The sequence below is a fragment of the Trachemys scripta genome, chromosome 10, assembly GCF_013100865.1.
Source record: "Trachemys scripta elegans isolate TJP31775 chromosome 10, CAS_Tse_1.0, whole genome shotgun sequence".
Classification (NCBI taxonomy): Eukaryota; Metazoa; Chordata; order Testudines; family Emydidae; genus Trachemys; species Trachemys scripta.
In genome coordinates this window covers 39480927-39500950 of record NC_048307.1, presented here as the reverse complement: position 1 = coordinate 39500950, position 20024 = coordinate 39480927, and the positions used below count along the sequence as shown (strand labels likewise).

The 20024-nt window shown below is 50.9% G+C and overlaps 1 protein-coding gene across 1 annotated transcript in view; it reads left to right on the top strand.

Moving 5' to 3' along the window:
- LOC117883881 (coiled-coil domain-containing protein 33-like) overlaps positions 1 to 20024 on the top strand; it is a 202192-nt gene that overhangs the window by 158592 nt on the left and 23576 nt on the right. The window contains exons 9-11 of the mRNA XM_034783715.1: positions 5634 to 5763; positions 9514 to 9647; positions 11509 to 11580. Of these exons, the coding sequence (XP_034639606.1) occupies positions 5634 to 5763; positions 9514 to 9647; positions 11509 to 11580 (336 nt within the window). The remainder of the gene's footprint in view (positions 1 to 5633; positions 5764 to 9513; positions 9648 to 11508; positions 11581 to 20024) is intronic.

Here is a 20024-nt window from a genome sequence, read left to right as displayed (position 1 = left end):
CTCCTGAGGATAACAAAGAGCGATAAGGAATGGATGTTGTCTGCATGCCAGCAAACACCGGGACCATACGCTACAATGCTTTGTTATGCAATGATTCCAGACTACGTGCTACTGGCCTGGCGTGGTAAAGTGTCCTACCATGGCGGATGGGATAAGGCAGCCCTCCCCAGAAACCTTTTGCAAAGGCTTTGGGAGTACATGAAGGAGAGCTTTCTGGAGATGTCCCTGGAGGATTTCCGCTCCATCCCCATACACGTTAACAGACTTTTCCAGTAGATGTACTGGCCGCGATTGCCAGGGCAAATTAATCATTAATCATTAAACACGCTTGCTTTTAAACCATGTGTAATATTTACAAAGGTACACTCACCAGAGGTCCCCTGTGTGCCCTCAGGGTCTTGGGTGAGTTCGGGGGTTACTGGTTCCAAGTCCAGGGTGACAAACATATCCTGGCTGTTGGGGAAACCGGTTTCTCCGCTTCCTTGCTGCTGTGAGCTGTCTACATTACCTCCATCCTCATCTTCCTCATACCCCGAACCCTCTTCCCTGTGTGTTTCTCCAGTGAGGGAGTCATAGCACACCCCCTAGAATGGCATGCAGCTCCGCGTAGAAGTGGCAAGTTTGCAGCTCTGCCCCGGACCTTCCGTTTGCTTCTCTGGCTTTGTGGTAGGCTTGCCGTAGCTCCTTAATTTTCACGCGGCACTGCTGTGCGTCCCTGTTATGGCCTCTGTCCTTCATGGCCTTGGAGACCTTTTCTAATATTTTGCCATTTCTTTTACTGCTACGGAGTTCAGCTAGCACTGATTCATCTCCCCATATGGCGAGCAGATCCCGTACCTCCCGTTCAGTCCATGCTGGAGCTCTTTTGCGATCCTGGGACTCCATCACGGTTACCTGTGCTGATGAGCTCTGCGTGGTCACCTGTGCTCCCCACGCTGGGCAAACAGGAAATGAAATTCAAACGTTCGTGGGGCTTTTCCTGTCTACCTGGTCAGTGCATCTGAGTTGAGAGTGCTGTCCAGAGCGGTCACAATGAAGCACTGTGGGATAGCTCCCGGAGGCCAATAACGTCGAATTCCGTCCACACTACCCCAATTCCGACCCGCTAAGGCCGATTTTATCGCTAATCCCCTCGTCGGAGGTGGAGTAAAGAAACCGGTTTAAAGGGCCCTTTAAATCGAAAGAAAGGGCTTCGTCGTGTGAACGTGTCCAGGCTTAATTCGATTTAACGCTGCTAAAGTCGACCTAAACTCGTAGTGTAGACCAGGCCTATGTCTAATTCAACTAAATACAGATAAAATCCTCACCAGTTCCAGAATGCTTCCTTTTACAGACTAATCTCCTTTTAGTCTGGGTCCAGCAATCACTCACACCCCTTGCAGTCACTGTCCTTTGTTCCAGTTTCTTTCAGGTATCTTTGGGGGTGGAGAGGCTCTCTCTTTAGCCAGCTGAAGACAAAATGGAGGGGTCTCCCACGGGCTTAAATAGACTTTCTCTTGTGGGTGGAGACCCTCTCCTCTCTCCTATGCAAAGTCCAGCTCCAAGATGGAGTTCTGGAGTCACCTGGGTAAGTCACATGTCCAAGCATGACTCACAGATTTTACAGGCAGAAGTCATTGCCCACATGGTATCTTGAATGTCTCCAGGAAGACTTCTTATGTGGATTGGAGCATTCCAAGATGCATTGTTCCTTAAGTGCTTCCTGATTGGTCACTTAACTTTGCAAATTCCTTTCTCCAGGAACTGACCAAATGCTCTACTAAGGTTATTTAGAAATCAAGCCAGTACACGGCCAATATTCATAACTTTGAGTACAAAAATGATACATGCATACAAATAGGATTAATAGATTCAGCAGATCATAACCTTTAGAGAGATATGTTACATGGCATATGTAGCATACAACACATTCTATTTATGTTATATATATATATACACATACATAAGCATATCTCCATAAAGCCTTAGGGGGGGTACCGACTGTCACAGGATCTGGCTGGGCTCTCAGAAGAGGGAGAACTGGGAACCCGGAAGCAGGGCGCACTCAGAGTCCTGTGTCCCACTTGGGCTGTCTGGGGAGGCTTCAAGCCATGGTAGAAAGTGAGGGCTTTACTCCACTGTGGAACATTGACCCTCATAGGCCTCTGTGCCAAAGTGGAATTTTCTGTAATCTTTTAAAGATGCCTATGTGTGCCTCAGTTTCCCACTGTACTTTGCCCAGAGATGGGGAGGGAAGGAAGGTTTAAGTCTGCTCTTGGGGCAGATCAGGAGATATGAGATGTGTGTGCCACCATGCTGTCTGGGGTGGAATGAATGGGTCATTAAGGAACCAGCTGGCTCTGAATCATGTCCAAATAAAGACAGCAGGAAACCCCCAGGGGCCAGGACATTGACACCTGGTAGTCAACCGCCAAGAGGAAGGAAGTCCCCCTCCACCTATCAGCAGGGAAGCAGAGCCAAGGCCCCAGCTGGAGACCAAAGAGAAAGGTGAGGTTGGAGGGTGAGGTTAAGGGTGGCTCTCTGAAAAGACACAGGCCTCTCACCTTGGACTGAGGAGGAGTCAGAGACAGAGCCTGACATGAAGTGCATAGCAGTTTGGCTGACTGGTTGCTGTGGCTTGGCCAGACAGGCTATGTCTTAACCTTTATATCTCTGTGCTAACCGAAGGACTTTCAGATTCAGCAGCCTGGTGACCTAGGATTGCCAACTTTCTACTAGTACAAAACTGAACACCCTTGCCCCGTCCCTGCCCCACCCCTCCTCTGAGGCCCTGCCCCCACTCACTCCATTCCCCCGTCCCTCTGTTGCTTGATCTCCTCACCCTCACTCACTCGCTCATTTTCACTGGGCTGGCTCAGGGGGTTGGGGTGCGGGAGGGGGTGAGGGCTCCGGGGTGGGGCCAGAAACGAGGAGTTCAGGGTGCGGGAGGGGGCTCCGGGCTGAGACAGTAGGTTGGGATTCGGGAGGGAACTGAGGGTTCCGGCTGGGGGTGCGGGCTCTTGGGTGGGGCCAGGGATGAGAGGTTTGGGGTGCAGAAGGGGACTCTGGGCTGGGGGGTGGAACCAAGGGGTTCAGAATTTGGGAGGGGGCTCTGGGCTGAGGCAGGGAGTTGGGGTATGGGAGAGGGTACAGGCTCTGGGCTGGGGGTGCAGGTTCAGGGGTGGGGCCAGAAATGATGGCTCCGGGCTGGGGCAGGAGTGCAGGGAGGTGACAGATCTGGCTGGGGTGCAGGCTCTGGGGTGGGCCCGGGAATGAGGGGTTTGGAGTGTGGGAGGGGCTCCAGGCAGGGGCAGGGAGGTGAGGTGCAGGGGGATGAAGGCTCTGGCTGTGGGTGCGGGCCCTGGGGTGGGGCCATGAATGAGGGGTTTGGGGTGCAGGAGGGGGCTCCAGGCTGGGGAATGGGGCCAAAGGATTTGGAGTGCGTGAGGAGTCTGCAGGTTGAGGCAGGGGGTTGGGGTGCAGGGAGTTGAGGGCTCTGGCTGGGCGTGCAGGATCTGAGGTGGGGCCGGGGATGAGGGGTTTGGGGTTCAGGAGGGGGCTCTAGGTTTTGGGGGGCTCAGGGCTGGGGCAGGGGTTTGGGGCTCAGGGTTGGGGTGCAGGCTTACCTCGGGTGGCTCCCAGTCAGCAACACAGCGGGGCTAAGGCAGACTGGCTAGTCCCTACATGTCCTCACTTCGTGCTGTGCCCTGGAAGCAGCCAGTAGGTTCGGCTCCTAGTTACGGGGGGGCAGGAGCCTCCGTGCGCTGCTCTCACCCACAGGCACCTCTCCCCCAGCCCCCATTGGCTTCAGTTTCTGGCCAATGGGAGTGCAGAGCCAGTTATCGGGGCGAGGACAGCAGCGCGGAGCCCCATGCCCCTCTCCCTCCCTGCCTAGGGAAGACCTGCTGGCAGCTTCCGGGGCACAGCGCAGTGCCAGGACAGGTAGGGACTAGCCTACCTTAGACCCACAGCACCGCCAACCGGACTTTTAATGGCCTGGTCGGTGGTGCTGACCAGAGCCATGTTGACCTGAATTTGATGAGTTAGTTTTTATGGCTCGCCACTGATCGCATCCGACCAGAAGATTTATAGGTTCTTGTCCAATTCAGACTACAGAGTTCAAGAACTTTCTATATCGGGAGAGGACTCTCGGGATGCTTGGCAAGAACGCGTACACTGAGGACAATACCAAATTGATAAAATCTTTATTGACATTAACATAAAAATAAGGAATGCAATGAAGCTTATAACTGCAAAACAGTAAAAGAATTCCAAAACTCCTGGTGGTAACATTTCTATTATAAGTACCTTAACCTAACATACTCACACCCTTCCTGGGGAGCCCGGTAATAGGTAAAGGACCAGCCTCACTCCTGGCATGCCCGATTACGCGATGGTGCTGGCTTCCCCAATAGTTAGGAATGTTGAGTAGTTATACTATACTGCACAAGCTGAGCTGATAACGTGATAGAAGACAGAACAGAGTATAGGAAAACTGGAAAAAGCACTCCAAGAAACCGAAGCTTCAGGAGTTAGAAGAGAAAGAACTTAAAGAGAGTTTAAGAGCTTAGAATATAGAACATAGCAGACCCTAAGAGCTAAAAAAACTCAAGAGCGCTCTCTTACAAGGTATTTTATAGGATCCTGACCTATGTAATTCCGGCCCAACCTACTATACCCAAATCTTATTTCCATACCCTAAGAAATGTATGAGTACCCTTCTCCTATAGGTTAGGGGATTATGACAGTTACTTTCTAAATATATTAATAAGGATTATCTCATTCCAAAACTGCCAACCTAGGCTCTCTTGATGACCTCGATTTGTGGTGTATCCTGCGGTTACCAACTGGTTATAGATGCCGGATAAACCTGTGATGTGATGTGGATAGTTCCTCCCTTTAGTTCCCTAAAGTTCAGGGACCATTCTTATCTGTGCCAAAGGTTCCCAGTTTTTATGCTGACATATTTATAACTAATTCTACTTTTTGCTATATAGCAGATCTTACCAGATCTTACAGGCCAGTAGGCTTCTTCCATTTCAGCATTTCAGCAAAACTTATTATTAGGAAACACATTCTAAATTCCAAGGAATTAATACTGATAAAATATAAGAATAAAATGGATTAATTTCAGAAAAAGAAACATATTAATTAATACTGCTGGCTGGATTAGTAGGCTATAATAGCTAGCAGAATAATCCTATGGGCTACAGCCACCAGGGTCCCTTTTCGACCAGGCGTTCTGGTCAAAACCTGGACACCTGGCAACCCTAGATTCATAGATTGTTCCCTGGTTTTGGAATGGCCACCTGCTATCCCTGCAAATAGTCACCGTGAACATAGCGTCCTGAAGGGGCACAGTACAAGCCTCCCTCAGGAGTCTGCTTGGCTGGATTCGCTGCAGGGAGCCCTGGGGAGACACAGGGATCACTGATGCCTGAAGGCCCAGTCTTGACAGCTTCTAATCTGTGTGCTCTGTGGAATGCCCTTTAGTCAATCAATAAAGGCCTCTTGTCCCATGGATTTACTGCACACTCTGCATTATCAAAGGAGAGACAGGAATTCCCCCACCCACACATCCTCCAGTGCTCCCTAAATAAGGTGTTTCTCTCTGTATATTTTGACACTGTCGTCTTTTCGCCCCCATATCTAAGGTCACCCAACCTGGTGGACCCCCAGAGAAACCAACCTGGAACTCCTCCTTCCTCTTCCAAGGCAGGGATGGGGCCACCCTCTTCTCAGATGATACCAGCCTGGTGATCGAATACTATCCGTACAAAACAAGTGAGTTCCTCTCTCTGAGATTCAACCAGCTTTGGATCATTCCACTGGTGCAAAGGACATAGGCAGATCTAGGTACAACTATTGATTCACTCTGGTTTGTTGGGCACCAAAGATATTCATACATATCTAGGGTGGAAAGCTAGACAGAAGTGCGAGGCCACAGGAAGTGCTCTGGATTTAGTGTGGCTCTGTGTGTGAGACAGAAGAGTTCCTGGGGAATTCTAGGGGTCTGAGTTTTGCTCCCACCCAATTCCCAGCTGGAGTTCCCCCAGGAGTGCAAGTAACAGCAGGTACTGGCACAGCACTCACTCACCTGTCACAACAAAGCCATGGTCTCCCAGGCCACTCCAAAGATTGTTCCATTCCAGCAGGCAGCAATTTGCAGTGGTCCAAGCTGGATTTCAAAGCTGTCATCAGGCTGCTTTCGATCCCATGGGATAGCATCTCAGGGCTGTAGTGCTGCAGATTTAGGGGGTCTCATGGGACAGGTCTCAGTGTGATAGTGCTGGGTTTGGAGGGGTCTCAGCACAGTACTGCTGTGTTTAGGAGATCACAGCGTGGTAGTGCTGGGTATTGTGGGGTCTCAGCATGGTAGTGCTCAGTTTCGGGGGGTCTCAGCGCAGTAATGCTGGGCTTGGTGGGGGTTCAGCGAGGTAGTGCTGGGCTTTGGGGGGTCTCAGCGACTTAGAACTGGGTTGTGATAAATGAAGGGGGGGTGAGGGTAGTTCCCTTTTATGGACACCCAGCCAGCCAATAGCTATAAAATCCCTCTTAGTAGTTGTTCTCTACTTGCTCTACCTGCAAAGGGTTAAAAAAAGTCTCTCTGCTATGCATAGGTAAAAGGAAGTGAATGGGAAGAGCCAATGGGAAGGCTAGAACTTTTTAAAATTTAAAAAAGACTCCCTTTTGTCTGTCTGTTGTTGTTCTCCCGGGGAGAGGCGGACAGGGCAGCAGCTATACTGTAAGAAACTTGGGCCAGGTATGAAAAGATCATCAGAATCATACCTAGAAACTACTCATTTAGAACCCCAGATATGTAAGTAGATCAGGAATGTCTAGAAAGACAAGATTAGGTTTATTCCTTTTTTTTTCATTATTGCTTGTGGATTCCTCTGTGCTAACCCCAGGTGCTTTTGTTTTTCTTGTAAACTTTAAGTGGGACGTCAAGAAAGCTATCCTTGTAGTTACTCTTTTTTAAATCTAGCAATAGTCTGAGTTTCCAGATATATTTTCTTTAAATACAATTTACCTTTTTTAAGAACAGGATTGGATTTCTGTCTCTTAAGAGGTTTGTGCACATTGTTCAATTAGCTGGTGGCAACAGCTGATTTCCTTTTTTTTCTTTCTTAGCTCTTCCCCGGAGGGGGGCATGAAAGGGCTTGAGGGTACCCCACAGGAAGGAATTCCCAAGTGCGTCTTCCTGGGCTCTCAAAGGGGTTCTGCATTTGGGTGGTGGCAGAGTTTACCAATCCAAGGTCAGAGAAAAGCTGTAACCTTGGGAGTTTAATACAAGCCTGGAGTGGCCAGTATTAATTTTTATAATCCTTGCAGGCCCTCACCTTCTGCACTCTAAGTGTCAGAGTGGGGAATCAGCCTTGACATAGGTTTTAGGGGTCTGAGGGCCGTAGTGCTGGGTTTTGGGTGGTCTCAGCAATGTAGTGCTGGGTTTTCGGCAGTTCCAGTGCAGCAGTGCTGGGTTTTGGGGAGTCTTGGCATGGTAGGGCTGGATTTTGGGGGGGTCTCAGCACGGTAGTGCTGGGTTTTCAGTGGTCTCAGTGTGGTAATACTGGGTTTTGGGGGGGTCTCAGCATGGTAATGCTGGGTTTTGGGGGTCTCAGCGAAATAGTGGTGGTTTTCAGGTATCTCAGTGTTGTAGTGCTGGGCTTTTGGGGGGTCTAAGCGAGGCAGTGCTGGATTTTGTGGAGTCTCAACACAGTAGTGCTTGGTTTTGGGGGTGTCAGGGCTGTAGTGCTGGGTTTTACGGGGGAGGTCTCAGTAACTTAGTTCTCGGTTTTGAGGGTCTGAAGGCTGTAGTGCTAGGTTTTGGAGGTCTCAGACCAGTAGTGCTGGGTTTTGTGGGGGGGTCTCAGCGACTTAGTGCTTTGTTTAGGGAGTCTGAGGACTGTAGTGCCTGGTTTTGTGGGGTCTCAGTGACATAGTGCTGGGCTTTTTGGGGTCTCAATGTGGTAGTGCTGGATTTAGAGAGGTGTCAGCAAGGTAGTGCAGAGTTTGGGCGGGGGGAGGGTTTCGGCATCTTAGTTCATAGAATCATAGAATATCAGGGTTGGAAGGGACCTCAGGAGGTCATTTAGTCCAACCCCCTGCCCAAAGCAGGCCCAATCCCCAGACAGATTTTTGCCCCAGATCCCTAAATGGCCCCCTCACGGATTGAACTCACAACCCTGGGTTTAGCAGGCCAATGCTCAAACCACTGAGCTATTCCTCCCCCCAGTTCTGGGGTTTGGGGGTCTGAAGGCTGTAGTGCTGGGTTTTGTGGTGTCTCAGCGACTTAGTAATTTGTTTAGGGGGCCTGAGGGCTGTAGTGCTGGGCTTTGGTGGTCTCAGGATGGTAGTGCTGGGTTTTGGGGAGTCTCGGGGACATAGTGCTGGGTTTTGGAGGGTCTCAGAGACATAGTGCTCAGTTTTGTGCGGTCTCAGCAACACGGTGCTGGGTTTTGTGGGGTCTCAGCATGGTAGTGCTGGATTTTGGGTGATCTCAGCGAGCTAGTCGTGGGTTTGGGGGGTCTCAGTGTGGTAGTGCTGGTGTTAGGGGGTCTAAGCAAGGTAGTGCTGGGTTTTGGGGGACTCAGGACTATAATTCTGGGTTGGGGGGTCTCAGCAGAGTAGTGCTGGGTTTTGTGGGGTCTCAGCGTGATAGTACTGGACATTGGGGATCTCAGTGTGGTAGTGCAGGGTTTTGGGGGGTCTTAGCAAGGTAGTGCTAGGTTTTGGTGGGGTCTCAGTGACATAGTGCTGGGTTTGGAGGGTCTGAGGGCTTTAATGCTGGATTATGGCGGTCTCAGGGCTTTAGTGCTGGGTTTGGGGGGGTCTGAGCAAGGTGGTGGTGGACATTGAGGGGTCTCAGTGGGTTTTGGGTCTCGATGTGGTAGTGCTTGGCTATGGGGGTCTCAGGGCATTAGTGGTGGGCTTTGTCAGGTCTTGGCATGGTAATGCTGGGTTTTGGGGGGTCTCAGCAAGCTAATGGTGTGTTTTGGGGGTCTTAGTGACGTACTGTTGGGTTAGGGGCGTCTAAGCGAGGTAGTGCAGTATCTCAGTGCGGTAGTGTTGGGTTTTGGAGGTCTCAGGGCTGTAGTGCTGGGCTTTGGGATCTCAGGGCTGTAGTGCTGGGTTCTGGGGGTCTCAGTGCAGGACTGCTCGGTTTTCTGGTTTTGGGGGTTCAGCGCAGTAGTGCTGGGCTTTGGTAGTCTCAGCATGGTAGTGCTGGGTTTGAGGGGTCTCAGCATGATACTGGTGAGTTTGGGGGGTCTCAGCACAGTAGTGTTGTGTGTTGGGGCATCTCAGGGAGTTAATGCTGGCTTTGGGCTGATCTTAGCATGGTAGTGCTGGGTTTTGGGAGTCTCAAGGCTGGGTCTTGAGGGACCTCAGCACAGTAGTATTGAGTTTCTGGGGTCTCAGCATGGTAGTGCTGGGTTTTCCGGGCTCTTAGGGCTGTAGTCCTGCCAGGTTCACGGCAGGGAATAGTCCTTTTTTCTCTTTATAAAGTGTATTTGATGTGATTCCTTTCCCTAGTGTCAGAAACAGAAGCTGAGAACAAGCCAAAGCCTTTGGGTTACTCTGTGTTGCCCCTAACCAACCGTGTGTATCGGAGTCTTGTGGCAGAGAGCAACCGGAGTGGGGTTCGTGTGGATGATGTTCCAATCCAGGTAACTGCTCTGGGTCCTGCTGAGGACTGATCGAACACTGATCCCTTGTGTCCTGCTGGAAGAGTTCCTTGTGTAAGAATGAGTCATGTACCACCCACCTTGCTGTCTGATCCCATCCTGGTTTGGCCTGGGTAGCTGAAAGAACTTAGAATGAACAGAGCCAGCCAGGAGGAGATCTCATGCAAGAGTGAGGCACGGGGTAGAGGTGCTTTGCATGGTGGGAAGAGGTGTTTGCCAGACAAAGAGAAGAGGAAGGGCGGGGGGGCTTTCTCATGGTGTGTTAATGGGGGGATAATATGATAAGCAGTACAATGAGAGCCAGGGGGAGTTCACTCAGACAGAGGCAACCAGTAGAAGTCCTGGGTTCTCATCCAGGGAACAGCTCTTGTGGAGCAGGAGAAAGAGGAGGAATTGCTCTATGTGGAGTGCAGTGGGAGAACATCTGAGGTGTCTCTGATGTCCCTGCAGATGGACATTGAGGCTGCATAGGGCCTCTGCAGCTGGCATTTGTTCTCATCACAATGCATGGAGTCTCACAGGATTGTCTCTAGGCTTCCAGAGAGGATGAAAGGTCATTGCTTCCTCCTCTACCCACAGGAGTGTTTCACTTGTCACTGCTGCCAGTTTGTCTGGCGTCTGCTCGGCCTGATCTGGGAACAATACTGTAGTGAAGTACTGGGTGAGCATGGTGTCTGGGGACAAAGCCAGGTTCTTTCAGTTACGTTCATCCCCAGCAGGGACTGGCGAACCAGAGCCAGTCCCAACCAAGGCTCTCCGATTTGATCCAAACCAACTAAATTCCTGCTGGATCAACATATTCCTGCAGTTATTTTTCATGTTTAAGGCTGACCCCGGTAACTGCAGGGCAACTAATCTGTTACCTTCACTCAGGAACAGAGGTGGCTCCAGGCACCAGCGCACCAAGCGCGTATCTGGGGCGGCAAGCCGCGGGGGGTGGCCTGCCAGTCACCGTGAGGGCGGCAGTCAGGCTGCCTTCGGGAGGTCCGCCGGTCCCGCAATTTCGGCAGCAATTTGGCGGCGGGTACGCCGAAGGCGCGGGACTGGCGGACTTCCTGCAGGTATGCCGCCAAAGGCTGCCTGACTGCCGTGCTTGGGGAGGCAAAATACATAGAGCCGCCCCTGCTCAGGAAGGCTGACTTCAGCCTGCATTGACCCTGGAGCATTTATGAGGGTGTTAACCCACCAACATGTGGTACCTGCTGCGTGCTCACGGGCCCTGGCCAGCTAGGAGAAGCTATCATACTTGTCCCCTGTAACTTAACCCCATGTTAAATAATTTCTAGACCAAGTTCTAAGAGGTGCTGAGCACCCACAATTCCCACTCATTTTGTGGGAGCTATGGCTGCTCAGCCCCTCTCTGGATTTGGACCCTACATGGGGAGTGTATAGCTGCTGGCACAGGGTTCTCTCTGGGTGTGGGTAGTCCCTGGGAGCAGGCAATGATGCACAGACCTCACCAGTCATCTTTAGAAACAGGACCATAGAGCTGAATGCTAGGGGGTTGACTTCTGATTTGTCATTCATTCCAGCTTATTAACTGCTTCACTGCTGGCTCTTCACTCCTGCATGCCTGTAGCCATATCCTGCCGATGGCCTGTTGGAATCCCTTTGGAGTGTCATGGCAGCCCTGGCACACCTGGTAGCCCCAATCTCCTGGCATGTTAAGCTGCAGCAGGGAAGCAAGCAAATTCCTTGCTGCCTGCTGTCCATAACAGACTGGCACCAGCCAGTCAAAGCTATTACAGGCTATGGGTTGCCATCTGACACTCTGATGTTCTCAGGAGCTGATGTTCTCACGTGGATTTTGTTGACCTTGTCCTTCCTTATGTTGTTTCCCCAGGGCACTAATCTGAGAACCACATCTGGTGCTGTTCCAACCGTTCAACTCTGCATGCAGCTGATCGGCTCAGAGGTGAGGCAAGTGGGAAGGAACAGGTTAACTTTAGAGACAAGGGGCCACCTCAGTTAATGGAGCTATGTGGGTGAGATTTAGTCCATGGACGTGAAAGGGGAATTCCCCTTTCCCATCATGGGGAAAAGAGAATGGGATATTTTTACTTTAGATAGGACGCAGATCTGTACCTGCATCCAAACCCCCCTGAAAAAAAGGGAATTTTGGCCCTGGATCCAAAGGCGAATCACTGGGGTTTGCTATTCCGGCTAGGCAGCACCCGAGTGTTGGCATGCCCTACAGTTCACTCCAATGCCCTCCAAGGTTCCCACACAGATCCTCTGCCAGCTGAATGCTCATCCATCCCCTGCCCCAGTACCACTCTGGAGGAGGCTGCCCCATCCCTTGGCAGGCATGGGTGAGGAGGACAGGAGGTCAGTCATGCAGATTCCATGCCAGTGAAGCTGGCACTGAATGACATGAATAGAAACAAACTGAAGGTGTCCAGGCTGCTGCCATCCTGAGAGCAGGTTACATCCAGAGGCCACTGTGAGACTTTTGGGGTTCCCCAAGGTGTCTGGGGTGAGTCACTACCACCTGCTTACAGGGTGAGAGAGCTGATGTTCATCAGAACATTCTAGGGGAAAAAATGGTCCCAACTCTGCCAGCTGCTGGCAGCACAAGCACTCCACTCTGGGCTCCATGATCCCTGCATGCTCCACCTTTGGACACTCAAGTGCCCAGTCCCTTCTCTTCTGGATACCCACAATATACATCAATCTGCTGCTCCCGGGCCAGCAGTGCACCCCAGTTCACCAGCCTCCCCTCATTCAACACACTTTAGCGCAAAGCACTTGGTCATGTGTAGAGTAGAAACCAAATATAAGTTAATTTAACAGAGCTTAAGAAAAAGATCCAAAATAGATAGAAGTACAAGGATTGGAATCACCAGTTTACAGAGAAAAGAAAAACATAAAATGCAGTCTCGAGTCTATTCTAACAAGTTCTTTTTCAGTCTAATAAGGAATTTCTCCCGCAATGGCATGGGCAGCAAGTATTGCAGGCCAGGGGAGGCTAAGCCTCCCCAAACAGCCAGGAGTGGCCCTGCCCATGCTCTTTCCCAAGATCTTCCTGCTTCGCACTGTTCCCTCATGGCCCCAGCCCAGGCTGCTCCTCTTCCCCAAAATGGGAAGGGGCTGCAGCTAAGGAGGACCAGCCTTTGTTCTGGGATTCGGGGCGGCTGAGGCCACCCGCCCAGTGCTCCAGGGCTGGGGATTCCCACCCAGCATTCCAGGACTGGTGGCACTGGGGACACCTGCCCAGCACTCCCAGACTGAGGGCACTCAGGCCACCCACCCGGCGCTCCAGGGCTGGGGGTGCTGGGGCCAGCCGGGGTGGCCCAGGGCTAGAGATTCTAGGGTGGAGCGGCCCAGCCAGGGTGGCCTGGGACTGGGGAGCCGGCAGCTGTGGGGGAGGGGCTGGGGTTAGCCTCCCCGAACGGACAGTTCACATGCCGCCCATGCCTGATGGTCAGTCCTTACAGCACTAGTCCAGCCCAGAGTGCTGGAATCTACCTTTCATGAGACACTCCCACTGGCAGAATGTAACCTCTGTAATGGATAACATCTTGTGCACTCTCTTCTTCTCTTAGTCTCCGACGTTTTGTGTCTTTCCATAATCAGGATGTTCCATAATCATGGTGTTCAGCCTAGAGGGTCCCATCATCAGAGGCTTTTCTTTGGATTCCTTTGTTTTTGTCAATGCTCATGTGGTCCAAGCAGGAAATACAGGGCTGGGCTAGGTCAAAAGATGTTGATTATTTTCACCCTTAATTGATTTAGCTCTGAGACCCATCCACCTCAGGTGATCTGCTTCATCTCCAACAGTTTTGGAACATCATATTCTGCATTTTGCAGAGCTCTGAAAACATTTCCCATATAAATGTCTCACAATAACCAAGATGATCAGCCAGTTCTTATCTTTCCTTGCCAAAATCTAGGGCATCCCACCTGTACCCTGTAGTAGGGAGAGAGCCTGAAACATAAGCCCTTGTATCAGAAGCCCGGTATAAGGCAGGACCTGCTCACAGAATCTGGCAAGAACAGGGCTGATATTGCAGAAATACACATTCCTAAGAAGTACAAAGCACAGAGTGTCAAGTATCAGGGGGTAGCCGTGTTAGTCTGTATCTACAAAAACAACAAGGAGTCTGGTGGCACCTTAAAGACTAACAGATTTATTTGGGCATAAGCTTTCATGGGTAAAAACCTCACTTCTTCAGATGCATAGAGTGAAAGTTACAGATGCAGGCATTATACACATGGAGAGCAGGGAGTTACTCCGCGAGTGGAGAACCAGTGTTGACAGGGCCAATTCAATCAGGGTGGATGTAGTCCACTCCCAATAATAGATGAGGCGGTGTCAATTCCAGGAGAGGAAAAGCTGCTTCTGTAATGAGCCAGCCACTCCCAGTCCCTATTCAAACCCAGATTAATGGTGTTAAATTTGCAAATGAATTTTAGTTTTGCTGTTTCTCTTTGAAGTCTGTTTCTGAAGTTTTTTTGTTCAATGATAGTGACTTTTAAATCTGTAATAGAATGACCAGGGAGACTGAAGTGTTCACTTACTGGCTTATGTATGTTACCATTCCTGATGTACGATTTGTTTCCATTTATTCTTTTGCGGAGGGACTGTCCAGTTTGGCCAATGTACATGCACAGAGTACTCATGCAAACACATCCCAATATCAAGTGGTACCAGAACATCCCAATATCAAGGATGATACAAAAACATTCCCCAAAGATAACAGGAACACACTAACCCCTCCTAAAAGACAAAGTCAGGATGACAGTACATAATAAAGATGTTTTAATCAAATCAACATGTACAAGGTGATGGGTGATAACTAACCACATCAGGGAGCAGTAATTAAGTATGTCAGAGGCAGTATGTAACATGTTTGTATTAGGGTATAAAGATGTATCTCGGAGGGAGTATTTTTGTCCAGCCAAGGGGGGAATGGAAAGTCCTGCCATTCACTGAGCTGTGTCTATTGTCATGGACATACATGTCTTAGTATCCTCGTAGAGTCTGCCAGGTGCTATATACTGTGCTCTGTCGACAATAAACCTGGCCTGGTGCCTTTGAACCTTAACAAATCTTGTGGTCATTGGGTGGTTCGCTCGAGGTCTGCTGTGCCGGCTGTCTGCACACAGAGAACACACACACGCAGCCAGACATCTAACCACACACTCTACCGAGGGCTCAAGGCTTGACCTGGTCAATTTAGGCACTCCTACCCTTTCCCTTCTGAGGGCTTGAGGGTAAGTCACCTACCCTTTCCCATGGGGCTCAGAGCTCTACAGGTCTGCAGGATCTTTTCCCAGTGAAAGAGCTTTACATAGCTGTTCTCTAAACATCTATTCTGGCATATGTATTCTGTGCAACATGCAACAGGATATATATGCCAAGCAAATATATTATGCTCACTACTCCCAATACACAGACAAACTTAACCCGATGGCCAGTCAAAATCCACTTGTCTGGGGGTTCCCGCCAATGCTTCTGCACATCACGGTTGTGCAGAGTGTTCAGAGTTCTAGCAACTTGATATTGAACTGAAGTCCAGAGATAGCTCCCATTATATAGGTAAAACTAACTACTTCCATTAACTCTATTAAACCCATCACATTATTCAATACCCCTAGGTAACAAAATTTAACCAATCATGCACTGGCACCTATGTTTGCTCCTCCCTGCTCAAGTCTTTTTTATATTTTCTCTCTCATGCTCAAATTGTAATTTATTTATGACTTTCTTTGTTTGTTGCAGATGACCATCATAAATTCGCTGGTCAGAGCTTATTTTATCTATTTTACCATTTATTGGGTCTTTCTGTATCCTCCCAGTGCCTGGATATCTCTACTTTACAACCTTTGGTATTATAACTCTTGTTAGGGGCATTCCTGAGGTGTGGTGCCCACGGCAGTGGAGCAATTTTATTTAATTTCAGTGGTGAAATCCCTGAGTCCCACCCAAGGCTAGTCGAGGCTAGTTTAGTATGGGGGTGAGTTAAGTCCCTTTGGTGAAGCTGATCAAACATAGGTATAATAGGATTCCCTGTGCGTGTCTGGGCATGCCTGTGTCACACACACTTGGGGACTACAGATGCAGGGTTATATAGACTTATAAAGCGTGTGCCCTTCTCCACTCCCCTCCTGTCTCCCAGAACTTGTAAAGGAGCCATGCTAGTAGAACACAGGCAGGGAGATCCGACAGGCCTGGCTTAAGGAAGAGGCTGAAGCAGAGGCTCAGTCCATTATGCTCTACAACAAAAGGGGCCAAAGGGGAGGATCCGGGAAGAGAGAATTTAAAGTAAATCCCAGGCATGACCTTTGAACGTGGCTTCTGTGATGGGAAATAACATGGGCCATACCAGGGCAGAGGGGATTTGCAGTGCCCCATGGGGGGCCCACTATAGGGTGCAGCCTCTTTCCCCTGCCCCCATGTGGCTGGCTAGTAGGGTTGCTACCCATCTGGGTTTTACCAAGACAGTCCGTTTTTTGGCATCTGTGTCTGGGTGCCATTTGCCAGGTGCCCAATTTTCAACTGGAAAGTCCAGTCAAAAAGGTGACCTGGCAGTAGGGTTGCCAACTCTCCCAGTTTCACCGGGAGTCTCCCGGAATCTGGCTCTATGTCCCAGAGGCTACTGAAACCAAACCGGGAGATTTTAGGCTGCTAGAAGTCCGGCAGCGCAGCGGGGCTAAGGCAGGCTCCCTGCCTGCCCTGGCCCTGCGCCACTCCCAGAAGTGACCAGCACGTCCCTGCGGTCCCTGGGGGTGCGGGGGCAAGAGTCTCCACATACTGCCTACGCCCCGAGCGCTGACTCCGCAGCTCCCATTGGCCAGGAACTGCGGCCAATGGGAGCTGCGGGAGTGGTGCCTGCAGGCAGGGGCAACACACGGTGCCCCCTGCCCCCCAGGGCTGCAGGGACGTGCTGGCTGCTTCCGGGAGCAGTGTGTGGAGGGAGCAGCATGTGGAGCCCCCTGGACCCATTTACCTTGGGTGGCTCCTGGTCAGCGTCGCAGTGGGGCTAAGGCAGGTTCCAACCCTGCAGCTCCCATTGGCCTCAGTTCCCAACCAATGGGAGCTGTGGAGTGGGGGCAAGGGCAGCGCACAGATACCTTTACCCCCACCACCACCACCCGAGGGGCTGCAGGGTTGTCCCGGACACTTCTGGGAGCAGCACGGAGCCTGGGCAGGCAGGGACCCTGCCTTAGCCCCGCTGCGCCATTGACCAGGAGCCGCCCGAGGTAAACGCCACCCGGCCGGAGCCTGCTCCCCTCACCCCCTCCCACACCCCAACCCCCTGAGCTCCCTCCTGCACCCAAACTCCCTCCCAGAGCTTGCACCTTGCACCCTCTCCTGCACCGCAACCCCTTGCCTCAGCCCCAGCCCAGAGCCCGCACCCCCTCCTGCATTCCCTACCCCACCCCAATCCCCTGCCCCAGCCCAGTGAAAGTGAGTGAGGGTGGGGGAGAGCGAGCAGAGGGAGGGGGGATGGAGTGAGCGGGCAGGGCCTCGGAGGAGGGGTGGGGCGGGGCCTCAGGGAAGGGGGCAAGGCAAGGGTGTTTGGGTTTGTGTGATTAGACAGTTGGCAACCCTACCTGGCAGTGTCTAGCCAAATGTACTAACTGGACACCAAAAGTCCAGTTACCATGGGAGGGGGGGCACTGGGTCCTTAATCCCTGCCAACCCCTGTTCAGCTGGGGCCATCTCTTACCTGCAGGCAGGTTTGTTGTTAGGCTGCAGCAGCTCCCAGTCTCATCCCAGCCCCAGAGCAGAGGAAGCCCTGTTGGGGGGCGGGGAGGGAGGTGAAGACGATCCAGCAAGCAATAGGAGGGGGGAAAAGAGTAAGCAATTTGGGATGGGCCTGAGGGAAGAGATGGAGAAGGGCGCGGGGCCTCTAGAGAAGAGGTGGGGCAGGTGTGGGGCCTTAGGGAAGAGGCGGAGCAGGGGGCAGGGCCTCACGGATCTGGTTACCAGCAATTAGAAAGGTGGCATTTCTACTGGCTAGCTCTGCTATCTATACATAGAGGCAGAGCTCTGGCCCCACTCTCTTTGGGGCCCTGGAGAGAATGAGGAACTGATTATCCCATATGCTTCCCAGAAGTCAGGGGCTACAATTCTGCCTGACCCTTATGGGCCAGATTTGTAAGCACTCACACCCCCAGTAAGGGCCAGAATTTCAAAGGTCCCAGCACCCAATATGCACACAGCATGCTGAGCTAAGCTGAAAATCTGCCCACTTATTCTGGTGCCTAAATGGGAGCTGAGTGTCTGTGAAATTGTGGCCCAAGTGGGCCTCCCCACTGCACCCAAGAGACTTTCTTCTTTTACCCCCAAGGCTTTATGTAGAATGGCTGGCATCTTCCTAATTCTTTGGAGTTTTTCGGCCGGTGATAACACGGACAGCTGAGATCTCAAGGTTGCATCTGTAAAAGCAAAATGCAACACTTAACAGAGGCAGCATTGTTCACACCAGACAGAGCAATGATTCCCCCATACTTAAGGGCAAGCACAATCTACACAATAGAATAATTTGCCTGTCCCAAAGTGAGCACACATAACCCACGGGAGCCCCAAAATGGTGAATAAGCACAGGGTCTGATTGTTTCACGGCCATACTGTCCTCTGGGTTTCTGTGCCTTGGGGAGAGCCAACAGGATTGCACAGACAATCCAGGAAATTTTTGGAAAGTGTAGGGGACAATTTCCTGGTGCAAGTGCTGGAGGAACCAACTAGGGGCAGAGCTTTTCTTGACCTGCTACTCACAAACAGGGAAGAATTAGTAGGGGAAGCAAAAGTGGATGGAACCTGGGAGGCAGTGACCATGAGATGGTCGAGTTCAGGATCCTGACACAAGGAAGAAAGGAGAGCAGCAGAATACGGACTCTGGACTTCAGAAAAGCAGACTTTGACTCCCTCAGGGAACAGATGGGCAGGATCCCCTGGGAGAATAACATGAAGGGCAAAGGGGTCCAGGAGAGCTGGCTGTATTTTAAAGAATCCTTATTGAGGTTGCAGGAACAAACCATCCCGATGTGTAGAAAGAATAGTAAATATGGCAGGCGACCAGCTTGGCTAAACAGTGAAATCCTTGCTGATCTTAAACGCAAAAAAGAAGCTTACAAGAAGTGGAAGATTGGACAGATGACCAGGGAGGAGTATAAAAATATTGCTCAGGCATACAGGAGTGAAATCAGGAAGGCCAAATCACACTTGGAGTTGCAGTTAGCACGAGATGTTAAGAGTAACAAGAAGGGTTTCTTCAGGTATGTTAGCAAGAAGAAGAAAATCAAGGAAAGTGTGGGCCCCTTACTGAATGAGGGAGGCAACCTAGTGACCGAGGATGTGGAAAAAGCTAATGTACTCAATGATTTTTTTGCCTCTGTCTTCACGCACAAGGTCAGCTCCCAGATTGCTGCACTGGGCAGTACAGCATGGGAAGAAGGTGACCATCCCTCTGTGGAGAAAGACGTGGTTCGGGACTATTTAGAAAAACTGGATGTGCACAAGGCCATGGGGCCGGATGCGCTGCATCCGAGGGTGCTAAAGGAGTTGGCGGGTGAGATTGCAGAGCCATTAACCATTATTTTTGAAAACTCATGGCGATCGGGGGAGGTCCCAGATGACTGGAAAAAGGCTAATGTAGTGCCCATCTTTAAAAAAGGGAAGAAGGAGGATCCGGGGAACTACAGGCCAGTCAGCCTCACCTCAGTCCCTGGAAAAATCATGGAACAGGTCCTCAAGGAATCAATTATGAAACATTTAGAGGAGAGGAAAGTGATCAGGAACAGTCAGCATGGATTCACCAAGGGGAAGTCATGCCTGACTAACCTAATTGCCTTCTCTGATGAGATAACTGGCTCTGTGGATGAGGGGAAAGCAGTGGATGTGTTATTCCTTGACTTTAGCTAAGCTTTTGATACGGTCTCCCATAGTATTCTTGCCGCCAAGTTAAAGAAGTATGGGCTGGATGAATGGCCTGTAAGGTGGATAGAAAGCTGGCTAGATCGTCGGGCTCAACGGGTAGTGATCAATGGCTCCATGTCTAGTTGGCAGCTGGTTTCAAGCGGAGTGCCCCAAGGGTCGGTCCTGGGGCCGGTTTTGTTTAAAATCTTTATTGGATGAGACCTTTGAAGAGATCACTGAGGCCAATTACCACGGTGTGAGAGAGCACATCAATGCCCTATTCCGCATCTAGGCATGCATGCAGCCCTAACCCTCCTTGCCCCAAGAGCCTGCACTGAATAACTTTCTTCCCAAAATAAAAGCCACTTACTGGGAACCTCCTCTGGTGTTCGTCCTTCCCCAAGCACCAGCTGCCACGACTGGCTACCTTCCTCCTGGCTGCATGCGTCTAGGGGTTCTGGGGTGTCTTCCTCCTCCTCCTCAGTACCCTC